Source organism: Plecotus auritus, assembly GCF_963455305.1.
Source record: "Plecotus auritus genome assembly, chromosome: 1".
Lineage (NCBI taxonomy): Eukaryota > Metazoa > Chordata > Mammalia > Chiroptera > Vespertilionidae > Plecotus > Plecotus auritus.
Window position 1 is genome coordinate 70,252,127 of NC_137770.1, and position 13,347 is coordinate 70,265,473.

Here is a 13,347-nt window from a genome sequence, read left to right on the forward strand (position 1 = left end):
TGAGTCCATGGGCTATGCATATATGGGAATATGCTCTTTGGTTAATTTCTTCCTGTCCCCCCACCTCTGAGATCTGTCAGTCTATTTCATGCATCATCCATGTCTCTGGATCTATTTTGTTCATCAGTTTATTTTGTTCGTTAGATTCCACATGTAAGTGAAATCATGTAATATTTATCATTCTCTAACTGGCTTATTTCACTTAGCATATTAATCTCCAAGTGCATCCATACTGTTGCAAAGGATAAGAGTTCCTTCTTTTTTACAGCTGCATGTATTCCATTGTGTAAATGTACCACAGGTTTTTTATCTACTCATCTACTGATGGGCACTTTGGCTATTTCCAGATCTTAGCTATTGCAAATTGTGCTGTTATGACCATAGGGGTGCATATATTCTTTCTGATTGGTGTTGGATATATTCCTAAGAGTGGGATCACTGGGTCAAATGGCAGTTGCATATTTAATTTTTTTAGGAAACTCCATACTGTTTTTCATAATGGCTGCACCATCTCCACATCCTCACCAGCCCTTGTCATTTGTTGATTTGTTGATGGTAGCCATTCTGACAGATGTGATATTGAAGCATAGCAAAAACTGCTGTTTGAAATTTTCTACTAAAATGGTCCTTTGGCCAAAACCGGTTTGGCTCAGTGGATAGAGCGTCGGCCTGCAGACTCAAGGGTCCCAGGTTCGATTCCGGTCAAGGGCATGTACCTTGGTTGCAGGCACATATCCAGTGGGGAGTGTGCAGGAGGCAGCTGATCCATGTTTCTCTCTCATCGATGTTTCTAACTCTCTATCCCTCTCCCTTCCTCTCTTCCTCTCTGTAAAAAATCAATAAAATATATATATTAAAAAAAATAAATAAATAAAATGGTCCTTTGTTCTGTGAATTAACGCTGCTATTCTTGGCTTCTGTAAACGCACTTGCTCGAATAATAGGGAAAATGAGCTCACTTATCTGGTCCTGCAAGACCTGTTTACCCAAAGTACTACTCCCATTTTAGAGAGGCCATCAATCATGAACGATACACAACCCCCAGACAGAGTTATCAATACTGGCGCCAGGCCAGGCCTTGAGATATAGTCTCGCTGCCCCTATCCCAGCACATAGGGCTTTTTGTAAAGCCTGCGAAAGATCCGGAAGTGCCATCCCATATTTGGGAGACAAATACACTGGGAAAGTATAAAGGGAAAATTTCCTCCATGTTTTTTTGCTCAGACTTTGAGAGGCTACTCCTCTGAGACCGCGGCACAATAAAGACTCCAAATTTGGCTTACCAAAGCTCCTCTGTTCAGCTCGCTGAGTTACAATGTAACAATATCTCATTGTCATTTTAATTTGCATCTCTCTCTGATGATTACTGAGCATTTTTTCATATGTGTATTGGCCATCTGTAGGTCCTCTTTGGATAAGTGTCTATTCAGGTCCTTTGCCCATTTTTTAACTGTATTGTTTGTCTTCCTGGTGTTGAGTTGTATGAGTTCTTTATACATTTTGGAAATTAACCCTTTATCAGATGTATTGATAAGGGCAGAAATAGAATGTTGGGGAACCAGCCAGAATTGTAAGAAATATTAATCATGCTCTGTTAACGTGATTGTTTTTGTTCTGATTAAAGACGGCACATTCTAACCTGGCTGGCAGCTGCTCTCAGGACCTGGGAGCTCACCTGGAAGTAAAGCCCACCCTCCCCATTTGGAGCTGCTTATTATCATGGAAAGATTAACAATTTTGTTGCAGAAACCAGAGCCAGAAACCATAATCACCAGCCCTTTGAGGACCCCAGGCTTTGCATATCGCTAAGCCCTTTGAAGACCCCCAGCCCTTTTGCATACCTGTAAACTGCCCACTTGCCCTTTTGCCTACTTTCCTTTATACTTCTACCAATATAGGCAGCCGGCTTAGGGTGGGGTGCAGTGCAGATTTTCGTGGATGACCTGCTGCTCTCCCATATTGCCAGCAGTATTGGAATAAACGCTCATAATGACTCAACTCTGTTGGTTACAGTATCATTGGTGAATATGTTCTCCCATACAGTGGGCTCCCTTTTCATTTTGTTGATGGTTTCTTTTGCTCTGCAGAAGCTTTTTATTTTGATGTAGTCCCATTTGTTTATTTGTTCTTTTGTTTCTCTTGCTCTACATAGAAGATGTATCGGTGAAAATACTACTATGTGAGATATCTGAGATTTTACTGCTTATGTTTTCTTCAGGGATTTTTATGGTTTTGTGACTTACTTTGATGTCTTTTAGCCATTTTGAGTTTATTCTTGCATGTCATTGTGTTTTTTTAAATTATCATTACATGGCTATCATAAAAAAGACAAGAGAGCCCTAGCCAGTTTGGCTCAGTTGATAGAGCTTTGGCCTGCGGACCAAAGGGTCCCGGGTTTGATTCTCAGTCACAGGCTCCTCCCCGGCTCAGGTCCTGGTCAGTGCTCACACAGGAGGCAACCAATTGATGTACCTCTCTCACATCGATGTTTCTCTTTGTCTTTCCCTCTCTCTTCCACTCTCTCTAAAAATCAATGGAAAAATATTCTTGGGATTAAAAAACAAAACAAACAAACAAACAAAAAAAAGAGATAACAAAGGTTGGTGATGATGTGGGGGAAAGGGAACCCTTGTGCACTATTGTTGGGAATGTATATTTGTTCAGCCATCATAGAAAACAGTATAGAGTTTCCTCAAAAGTTAAAAATAGAACTACTATATGATCCAGCAATTCCACTTCTGGTTATATATCTGAAGGAAATGAAACCACTATCTCAAAGAAATATCTGTACTGCCATGTTCACTGACAATAGCCACGATAGGGAAACAACCTAAGTGTCATTAGACTAATGGACAAAGAAGATGTGATATATACACAATGGAATATTGTGCAGCCACAAGAAACAAGGAAATCCTGCCACTTGCTACAACATCGATGGACCTTGAGGGCATTATGCTAAGCAGAGAGAAGTCAAATGGGGAAAGTCAAATACTGCATGATCTCACTTATACAGGCATGCCTTGGGGATATTTCAGGTTAGGTTCCAGACTACTGCAATAAAGCAAGTGGTAATCTCTTTGCTGATGGAGAATCTTGCCTTCAATTTGCAAAATGGTACATCTGTGAAGTTCAATAAAACAAAGCACAACACAATGAGGTATTCCCGTATGGGGAATCTAAAAGAGCTGAACTCGTAGAAACAGAGTGTGGTAGTTACCAGGGGCTGGGAATGGGAGAAATGGGGAGATGTTGGTCAAAGAATATAACCTTCTAGTTAGAAGAATAAGTTCTGGTGATCTAATGTACAGCATTGTGATAATAGTTAACAATACTGTATTATATACTTCCAATCTTAAATGTTCTCACCACAAAAAAGAAATGTTATGTGATATGATGGAGGTGTAACAGTGGTAATCATATTGCAATATATACGTGTTTCAGATGAACATGTTGTATACCTAAAATTTACACACAGTTATGTGTCAATTATGACTCAATAAAAAATTGTTATCATTACAAATTGACACCTCTCCATCGTGGAAAATTGAGGCCACCCAGAAGCACCGAGAAGGAGCACATCCTCCTGCGGATGCTCAGGCGTGGCTTCTTCCTCCACTCCTCACCTGCTCAGTGAGTCTGCAGGTTCACTCGGCTCCTCTCTCCACCCTCCTCCCCTGCTCCTCCTCAGTTCTGTTTTGTATTTATTTTGCTTCTGCAGGCTGCTTTGGGCAGGAAGGGCAGGAGCCTGCGCACCCACATTCCACCCTGTGTGCAGCTGCACCTGTCCCCATTAAGTGCCAAGGGCATTTCTATGGGGCTCTGTCACTGCTGTGCCAGGTGGTTCCCTGCCCGCCCACAGGAGACCGGGAACCTGAACTGGCTCCTACGGAAATTTGAAACTTGCTCCCTTTACAGGGTGGTGGGTCCTCCTTTGTTTAGTCACTGCCCCTCCTGTCTGGTGATGCAAGGACTTGTGTCACTGGAGGGGATCAGTGGGCAGGCTTTCTTCTGGGCCTCCCAGGGGCATGGGATATTAGCCATCTCTGCCTTCATGGTTGATCTTTCAAGTATTTCCTCTCTCCCCAACTAAAAATTGGTTTTTAAAAATGTACTCCCAGGGCCCAGGATGCTGGGGTCCCTGCCACTGCTAGAGAGTGCCCTGAGATTAGCCCTGAGCAGCTCCACTTCCTGTCCTGGCCCACCCCTCATCTCACAACAAACCACTAGGGTCACCCGGCCAGGCAGTTGTGCCCACAGATAAACGTCTTTATTGTTGAAAGTATTATATGTCTCCTTTGCCCCCCATTGACCTCTTCTAGCCCCGCCCCACCCCCATCCCAGGCCTTCACCACCCTAATTGTCAGTGACCAGGGGTTATGCATATATGGCAAAAGAAATTTTCAGGAGCAAGGAGGCACAAACCAGGCCAGCAGCACCCTGTCAAGTGATTGCTGGTCTTTCCACCCCCTGTGGTGGTCACAGAGACCTTGTCCTCATATCCCTTTGGCTGGTAGTTTTGGAGTCCCTGCTATTCAGTGTCATTGTGTGATACAAAGGAGAGAGCTCTGGACAGAGTTTGGGCTCTGTCATGGTGTGATCCTGGCTCCCTCAGTTGCAAAATGACAGCAACAATAAAACAGTGCCAGGCCTTTCTTCCCCCAGAGGGTTGCAGTGAAGATCAAATGAGAAAGTGTATTTTAAAGATCTTGGTATCATATGCAGAGGTCCTCTGATGAGTTTAATCACCTCTCCTGGGTCACTGCCTCCATTTCTGGGGGTGGGAAGAGGAAGGAGGCAAAGGATCCCACCTGGATCTTTCAATTCTGGCTTCCCTTTGCAATTGTCTGTGGGGACCGCTTTACCTTCTCCTCAGACCTGGGCACTACAGAGCCAAGGACCTGAATCTATAGACAAGGAGGCTGGTGCTGCAACCGTTTGCAGCAAGGATTCAGAATCTGGAGAAGGGGATACGCACAAATGGATATACTAGATAAGAAATATAAATGTAGAAGGCATGTGGGAAAGCAAGGTGGAGGCCTCACCCTCTAGTGGAGTGGCTCTCCGAATCTCTGGACCCATGACTTTTTATTTACTGGAATATACATTTGCCTTTTAACAAAGCAAACAGACATATAAAAGGTAAGGTTTGATAAACAATAAAAGATTATCAGGTTAGGAGATTGCCTTCAGCCACCATTGTCTCGACAGAACTATCGGTGCATAGCTTTTAGCCCTTGCTAAAGCCCAAGGTCCACCAGCCTTCTGACGGACCTCTCACATTTATTATGCTAACTACTTGCTTGTCTTTGCCTCCAGTAGGCTGGAACTTGTCAAAGGCCATACTGGGAATTCATGGCAGGACCAGGATTAGGGTCCTAGTCTCTCTGAGTCTTATAAGGTCTGGAGGCTCCCCACCCCACCTTGCTAGAGCTGGCCTGCCTGGAGGGATGGCAGGTGCCTCCACACCTCCCAACTTGAGTGTCCCAGGATCTGCTCTGTGGCCCTTCCCTGCAGTCACAGCCTTGTCTCTGTCCAGATGGGAAGGTTCTCATCAACTCCGCTCAGCTTCCCTGACTCTCCTCTGCCTCCCTGATTCTGGACCAATAGATAAGCCACTCTGATCAGAGCTGCCTCCCTCCCCTAGCACACTCTCTCCCACAAATGATTTGTAGGAATCAAATGATAGGCTGCAGCTATAAGTCAGCTCATTAGCCCCAGCCATGAAATAGGTTGTTGCTGGGTAGCCATTGGGCATTTTTCCTCTCTGCTACCCCACCTTCCAGACCTGCCCAGCCTAGCTGCACTCACTTCCTGCCTCCCCTCACAATTAAGCTTTCCTGCCCATGTCCATTTCTTTTTTTTTATTTCTTTCTTTATCAATTAACGTATTACATATGTGTCCTTACCCTCCCCCTGTGTCCCCCCTCCCCGCTCATGCCTTCACCCCCCTGGTGTCTGTGTCCATTGGTTATGCTTCCATGTCCATTTCTTCTCCCCATCTCAGCTATTGTGACAATGGGTTCAGGCCTTTACCCATTCATTCATTCATGGATCATCTTTTAATTAATTTATTCCATCAGTTAGCAGATAGGAACTGGGAAACCAACCATGCTTCAGATACTGAATTAAGTACTTACACAGAACTCTAGAGTATGACTGTTTGTGTCCAAATCTAGCTCCACCAGTTCTTAGTGAGTGATCTTGGGAAAACTATTTAATGCCTTTAAGTCTTTCTCATCTGTAACATAGGAATAATAATAGTACCCAGCTCATGGGGATGGTGGGATAATGCACATGAAGAACTAAAACAAACATGTTCATCTGCATGGTCTCATTGATGGCCTCAATAAACAGCCAGCAAACCCCAACAATGATGGCTTCTCCACCAACAGTGCTAGACCCCAAGACATGATGCCCTTGCTGAATAATGAACACTGTGTAGCCTTAGATAAATCAGAGTTTTAAATAATGAAGGCTCAAGGACACATTAATTCAATCATAAAATAAAGGGTGCATCCTGGTTCATTTAGGAAGCCTACACCCCTAGTTATAACCACACCCCTGATTATGTAATTATTACTAAGTTTTCCTTGTTATAAAGTCCAAATAAAGGGACTCAAATTTATATTCACATTATCCTGGTTATCTAAAAAAAAAAAAAAAAAAAAAAAAAAAGAACTAAAACAGCATCTGGAATGTGAAAGCTATTACTAGTTCTACTAGTAGTTTTCCTGTTAACCACTATCATTATTAAGCATTGGGGATATAATAGTCAGACACAGGCCATGCCCTTAAGGAGGAAAGATAGGTAAGTATTTATAATGTGGAGTATGATTAGGCTAATAGAGAACACAAAAGGGGGTGCCCCTGAAAGCCAGTGTGGAAGAGAGAGTTAGGAAGACTTCCCCAGAGGCAATGCTTGAGCCTGGGTACAAGAAAGTAGACAAGTGAGAGGAGAACATTTCAGAGAGAAACCAACTCATTCAAGAACTTGGAGGTGCAGGAGAGTAGGTCTCCATGGGGTAACTGAAGGGGTTTGCCTGCCTGGATTCCAGGCTGGGAGGGAAAGATCCTGAAGGGCTTTGGGGATGATGTTGACAAGTTTGGACTTTACCCAACTGTTGTATCTTGAGCAACCTGGTTGAATTGGCATTTCAGAAAAATCACTTAGGCAACTCATTTGGAAAAAGGATAGGTGGAAGGCTTGTTAGGAGCTGCTGTCTAGGCAAGTGGAGGCTTCAGGGAAGGCAGGGCCAAGGGCACAGAGAAGGGCCAGTTTTAGGAAATAATCAGAAGTTGGACTGGACAGGCTCAGTGACTGCTGGGCTAAGGGAAGTCAGGAAATTAGAGAAGAATGAGGTGGTACCAGTTTCTCCCAGAGTGACTGGCTGGGCACTGTCCTCACTCACCAAGACCAGGGATGCAGGAGGAAGAGGAGAGGGATGGAGTTCCACTTTTTGTTTAAATATTGATTTTAGACAGAGAGGAAGGGAGAGAGATAGAGATAGAGATAGAGATAGAGAAAGAGATAGAGAGAGAGAAAGAGAGAGAGAGAGAGAGAGAGAGAGAGAGAGAGAGAGAGAGAGAGAGAAACAACAATGAGAGAGAAACATCAACATTGATCAAGTGCCTCCTGCATGCCCCCTACTGGGGAAGAAGCCTGAAACCCAGGCATGTGACCTGACCAGGAATCAAACCAGTGACCTCTTGGTGTATGGGTTGACGCTCAACCACTGAGCAACACTTTGGATAGAAGGTGGGTGACTGTGTGTTAGTGAATTCTATATACACATGTATAAATACACTTTAAATTCTGATTGGGGATAGAGAGAGTTGGAAATACAGGAGGGAGGATGGGAGCTGGTGACTGAGGTTCCTGAGAAGAGTGGACAAGGAACCTAAAAAGCAGGGGGACACAAGGAGAAGTGTCCCACAGGAGGGAAAGGAAAGGTGGATGTGGGTGTGGGTTCTTCAGAGAGTCCCAGCCACTGCCTATAAAGAATCCTCCCCCTTTGTGTCTCTCTTCTCCCATCAGTTCTTTTCTCGCTTACACACTCAGTCCAAGTACTTGTACTTTTCTTACTAGAATCAAGGTCACTCACTGGCATTCCCACTCTCTCATCTATTTCCAGAACTCTTCCATGAATCTTCCCAAGTTTTCTTCCTCTACTGCTTTTATTTGAGAGTCACCTGGGACTTGGCAGATCTTACCCAAGACAATACCTTTGACAAAAAATAAATATAAAAAAAAATCATACTAAAGTGATCCAGAGTGGGCTCTATGGCACTTGATATCCAGGAAGTGACTTTTCAGAATAAAAGAAAGGGCTCAGGTGCCAAGCAGAGTCCTAGGCTTGGGTCTCAAGTGTGAGCTGTAATCTTGTGGCCTTGGTACTCCTTCTTGCAGGAGTGCAGCCTCTCTCCATCCCCCTAGAAGCCCCATCAGCTTACCACTCCCACGTGGCTCCCTCCCTCCCAGCACAGCACCTACCACACAGCCTTTGCTCAAAGCCCATATAGCACAAGGCCCTGACAGTTCATTGGCCATGACACTTCATCTTACCAGCGCAACTTTGCCAAGAAAAACCTGAGGGCAAGTAAGAAAACCAGTTGTGATCTGCCCAGTAAGCAGGTGGCAGTGCAGCATCCAGCCCCACCTCCAGTGTCTCCTGGCGTCTCAGGGATGGAAGGTGAAGCAGACACTCCAAGACCAGTTTCCTGAAGCTCCAGGCCATCCTGCTATTCTGTGGGGAGCAGCCCGAGAACTGACAGCTGCCACCATGGCACAAGGTAGGGCAGGCCCATGGGGTTGCTGGAGGTCAGGGGCAAGAAAGACAGAGAGACTGTAGGAAGTCAAGTGAGGGTGGATTCATAGGAAGAAGGGAGCAAATAAAGAACAGAGGCAGAAAGAGTAGAAACCTCAGAATTGGTAGCCCAAGACAGGAGATGCCAGCAGGTAAACACAGCCAAGCAGCTGCATGCCAACATGCTGGCCTCTATAACCCCATGGGACAGGGTAGGATCAGGAATTAGGGGGTCGTGGTTTCTGTTCTTTTCCACCAGCTGACCCTTTGACATTGAGCAAGTCACTTCTCCAGTTTCCAGCCCCCATGCCTGAAAAAACGAGGAGAGGGGGTTGGACGAGACAATCTTGACATTGTCTTCCATCTCTAGAAGTCTCTGAATTTCATATCTTCACTTCTTCCCCTACTTCAGGTCTCTTCCTCATCTTAGCTAATCTTCTCACCACCACTCTTCTATCTATATCAATTCCCTCTCTCTAGAAAGAGCTGCTATGAAGATTAAATGGTAAGTTGAAATCATAAGAATAAGCTATAAATTTCTATAAATGTAACAGACTCACCTTCATTTACTGTTTTGTGTTAAATTTTTATTTTTAAATTTTTAATTACACAAGAAATATAAATAGTTGGAATAAAATAAAGCAATAATTACAGGTAAAGCTATAGTCAGTGCCTTTACCCCCAACCTTACCTCCAGAGAAACCACTGTTACCAGTCTTTTGTCTATACATTTACATTCATATATATATATATATGTATATATATATATATACACACACATATATATATATACACACTCAATGTAATATTAGTATGTGTGGCTTCTTTTTTTGTATATCTTTAGTATAATCATATTGTACATATTTTTCTACAGCTTGACTTTTTTTCTCAACAGTATGCCTTAAGGCTCTATCCATGCCACTCAGTACCTATAGATTTTCACTATTTTCTACATTGCATAGTATTTTATATTATGAGTGTAAGTAATTTATTTATCAAGTCCCCTATTGTAGGCATTCAGGTTGCTTCCCAATTTTTAGTTATATAAGCAATGTTGCAATGCAAGTTCTTATCTATACCTCTTTGTGCTTGTGTGGGAGTATCTCTCTAGCTAGATACTGAGACCAATTACTTTAAAAGTTCTTCCTATAATTTTATTTCTACTTTATTGATCATTTCACTACATTCTTCTTGCATAACAAGAAGAACAAATACATCCAATGTTAAATGTACCTCCTGCTTGAATATCTGGTGTCTGGGCTGAAGAATAATCCTTATGTTACAGGTAGATACTAGTATTAACTGGACCCAGAATGCATCCAGAGGATGAGCTTTGTCCCCACTACTCACTGTCAGGCAGATGCTACTACTCCTGCTGAGTAGTCTGGGTCATGTGCCCAAGCTGAATCAGGACCAGTTAGCAATCTCTGTCTAGTCAACTGTCTAGTCTTTTGGTCTCCAAAAAGAATGAGCTTCTCGTTCCACCACTAGGAAAAAGTCAAGTGCTTTCCCAACTGGCAGTGGGTTGGGTGTCCTTTCTGAACATGAGTGAAGGCTGGAAATGGGCGGTAGCTATTGGGTAATGGAAAGAGCACAGGACTTGAGCCAGTAACCTTAAGTTTAACTTTGGGCAAGACATTTAATTTGCCCAAACTTTGGTTTTCTCTATGCCAAGTGTGGATGACATGACATTTCATGCCTCCACTGTTGTGGGGAGGATTCAATGAGAAAACCATCTTAAGGTGCCTAGGACAGTGCCTATCACATAGTACCGTAAACAGGCCCGCAATAAGGTGTTCATTGAATCTGAAATTTGAAATAAGTACAGGGTGATTATACAAAAGACAGAGAACTTTATTCAACCTAGCAAACATTTTTTAATACCTACAATGTGCTGAAAATTATGCTTATATTTTCTTATAAGAAACCCATGCTTATTAGCAGTCATGACCCATATCCTCCTCATCCCAGCCCCTGCTAAACTCTAATCTACTTTCTGCCTTTATGAATTTGCCTAGTCTTCATATTTTATATTAATTGAGTCATATAATATGTGGCCTTTGTGTTTGTCTTCTTTCATTCTGCATAATTTTTTCAACTTTCACCCATGTTATAATATATTCAGCATTTCTTTTTATGGCTGAATAATATTCCATTGTATGGAGATACCACTTTCATTAATTAATCAGTTGATGAACATTCAGGTTGTTTCTATTTTCTGGGTGTTATAAATAATGCTGCTATCAACATTAATGTACAAATTTGTGTGAACATATGTTTTCAATCTGTTGGGTATAGGAGTGGAATCTCTAGGAATGGAACTGCTGGGTCATATGGTAACTATGCTTAACGTTTTGAGGAGCTGCTGGACTGTTTCCAAAATGGCTACATCATTTTACAATCTCACCAACAATATATGAGGGTTCCAATTTCTCTACATCCTCACCAACACTTGCTGCTTTCTCTCTTTCTTGTTATAGCCATCCAGGGGAACAGATGGGGTGAGAGTCGACATTCTTGTATTGTTCCTTATCTTAGGGGGAAAGCAGCTAGTCTTTCACTATTAAGTATAATGTTAGCTATGGATTTTTCATAGATAACCTTTATCAGGTTGAGGAAGCTTCTTTTTTTATTGTCTAAAGTTTTACATATGTCTCTTTTTCCCTCAGTTGAACCTCTCCCCCATCCCTTCCCAGCCCGGGCAAGCCCCCACCACCCCAGTGTCTGTGTCCATTGGTTATGCTAATATGAATGCATGTAAGTCCTTTGGTTGCTCTTTAACCCTCCCCTCCCCTACCATTTGTCTCTAGATAGATCTATTCTTGTTCATCAAATTATGTTGATCATATGAGTGAGATCATGTGATATTTATCTTTCTCCGACTGGCTTATTTTGCTTAACATAATGCTCTCCAGTTCCATCCATGTTGCAAATGGTAAAAGTTCCTTCTTTTTAATAGCGGCATAGTATTCCATTGTGTAGATGTACCACAGTTTTTTAAGTCACTCATCTGCTGATGGGCACTTAGGCTGTTTCCAAATCTTAGCTATTGTAAATTGTGCTGCTATGAACATAGGGATGCATATGTCCTTTCTGACTCGTGTTTCTGTTTTCTTGGGTTATAGTCCTAGAAGTGGGATTACTGGGTCAAATGGGAGTTCCATTTTTAACTTTTTGAGGAAACTCCGTACTGTTCTCCATAGTGGCTGACCCAGTCTGCATTCCCACCAGCAGTGCACGAGGGTTCCTTTTTCTCCACATCCTCGCCAGCACTTGTCATTTGTTGATTTGTTGATGATAGCCATTCTGACAGGTGTGAGATGGTACCTCATTGTCGTTTTGATTTGCATCTCTCAGATGATTAATGACTTTGAGCATGTTTTCATGTCTCTCAGCCTTCTGTATGTCCTTTCAAAAAGTGTCTATTTAGGTCCTTTGACCATGTTTTATTGGATTGTTTATCTTCCTTTTGTTAAGTTGTATGAGTTCTCTGTAAGTTTTGGAGATTAAACCCTTATGGGAAATACCATTGGCAAATATGTTCTCCCATGCAGTAGTCTTTCTTGTTGTTTTGTTGATGGTTTCTTTTGCTGTGCAGAAGCTTTTTATTTTGATGTAGTCCCATTTGTTTATTGAGGAAGTTTCTTCTAGTCTTAATTGGTTGAGTATTTTCATTATGAAAGAATGTTGGATTTTGTCAAATGTTTTGGTTCATATTTCTTAAAATCTAAATACATATGAGACAACACAGCTAGGTCTCTGTCTCCACTGATTTACATCTAGTGGTGGGAAACAGACAAAAAAGTAACTGCAGAAATATCTAAACAACTCATGCTGAGCCTAAATCTAGTAGAGTCTCAGTAAAAATTTGTTGATGTGAATGAACAAATGAGCATATTAACTTGTCAATTAAGCAGTTAAGGTTCCCTATGAGTGATACAGTTACATGCTGTAGATCAAGTGAAGATGGGAAGAAGGGTAGGCCAAATGAGACAAGCTCTATGAGAAGGTGGGTCTTGAACAGGCATTGGAGGAAAAGTGGACTTTGGTTAGATAGTGAAGGGCATTCTGAGTTGGGGCTACAGCAGCAGCAAAATACATGGACAGGAAGGCTACCATTTGCTTGAAGATATCAGACGGAGAGGAAGACCCATGGTGAGAGTGGTGAGAAGTGAGAATGCAAGTGTAAGTTAAGACCAGGTGTGGAGGATCATAAGTGTCAGGTTAAGGAGTGTGCATTTTGTATGGTGGGCTATTGGGTATCTCAGAGCTTTTAAAGCAAAAGAATGAATGATCAGGTTGTCTGGAGGAGAGGTAATCTGGTGATGTGTTAAGGGGTGGGTGATGTGGGGAGACAGAAAGAAGAAGACATGATGGATACTGTTAGTGTCACTAGGAGTGAGGTGAGGGGTTGGAATTATGTTAATGTGGAAAGGGACAGATGGACACCACAGACATTTTCAATGAAAGAGTGAAGGGAGCCCTGGCCAGTTTGGCTCAGTGGATGGAGCGTCGGCCTGCGGACTCAGGGGTCCTGGGTTCG

The 13,347-nt window shown here is 42.7% G+C and overlaps 1 protein-coding gene across 1 annotated transcript in view; it reads left to right on the forward strand.

Annotated features, from left to right (window-relative positions):
- Window positions 1-6,785: 6,785 nt before the first annotated feature.
- Window positions 6,786-13,347, forward strand: part of TGM5 (transglutaminase 5) — a gene marked incomplete at both ends in the record, with an annotated part of 40,101 nt that continues 33,539 nt past the window's right edge. The window contains 2 exons of the mRNA XM_080644477.1: window positions 6,786-6,808; window positions 8,633-8,790. Coding sequence (XP_080500603.1) covers window positions 6,786-6,808; window positions 8,633-8,790 — 181 coding nt within the window. The remainder of the gene's footprint in view (window positions 6,809-8,632; window positions 8,791-13,347) is intronic.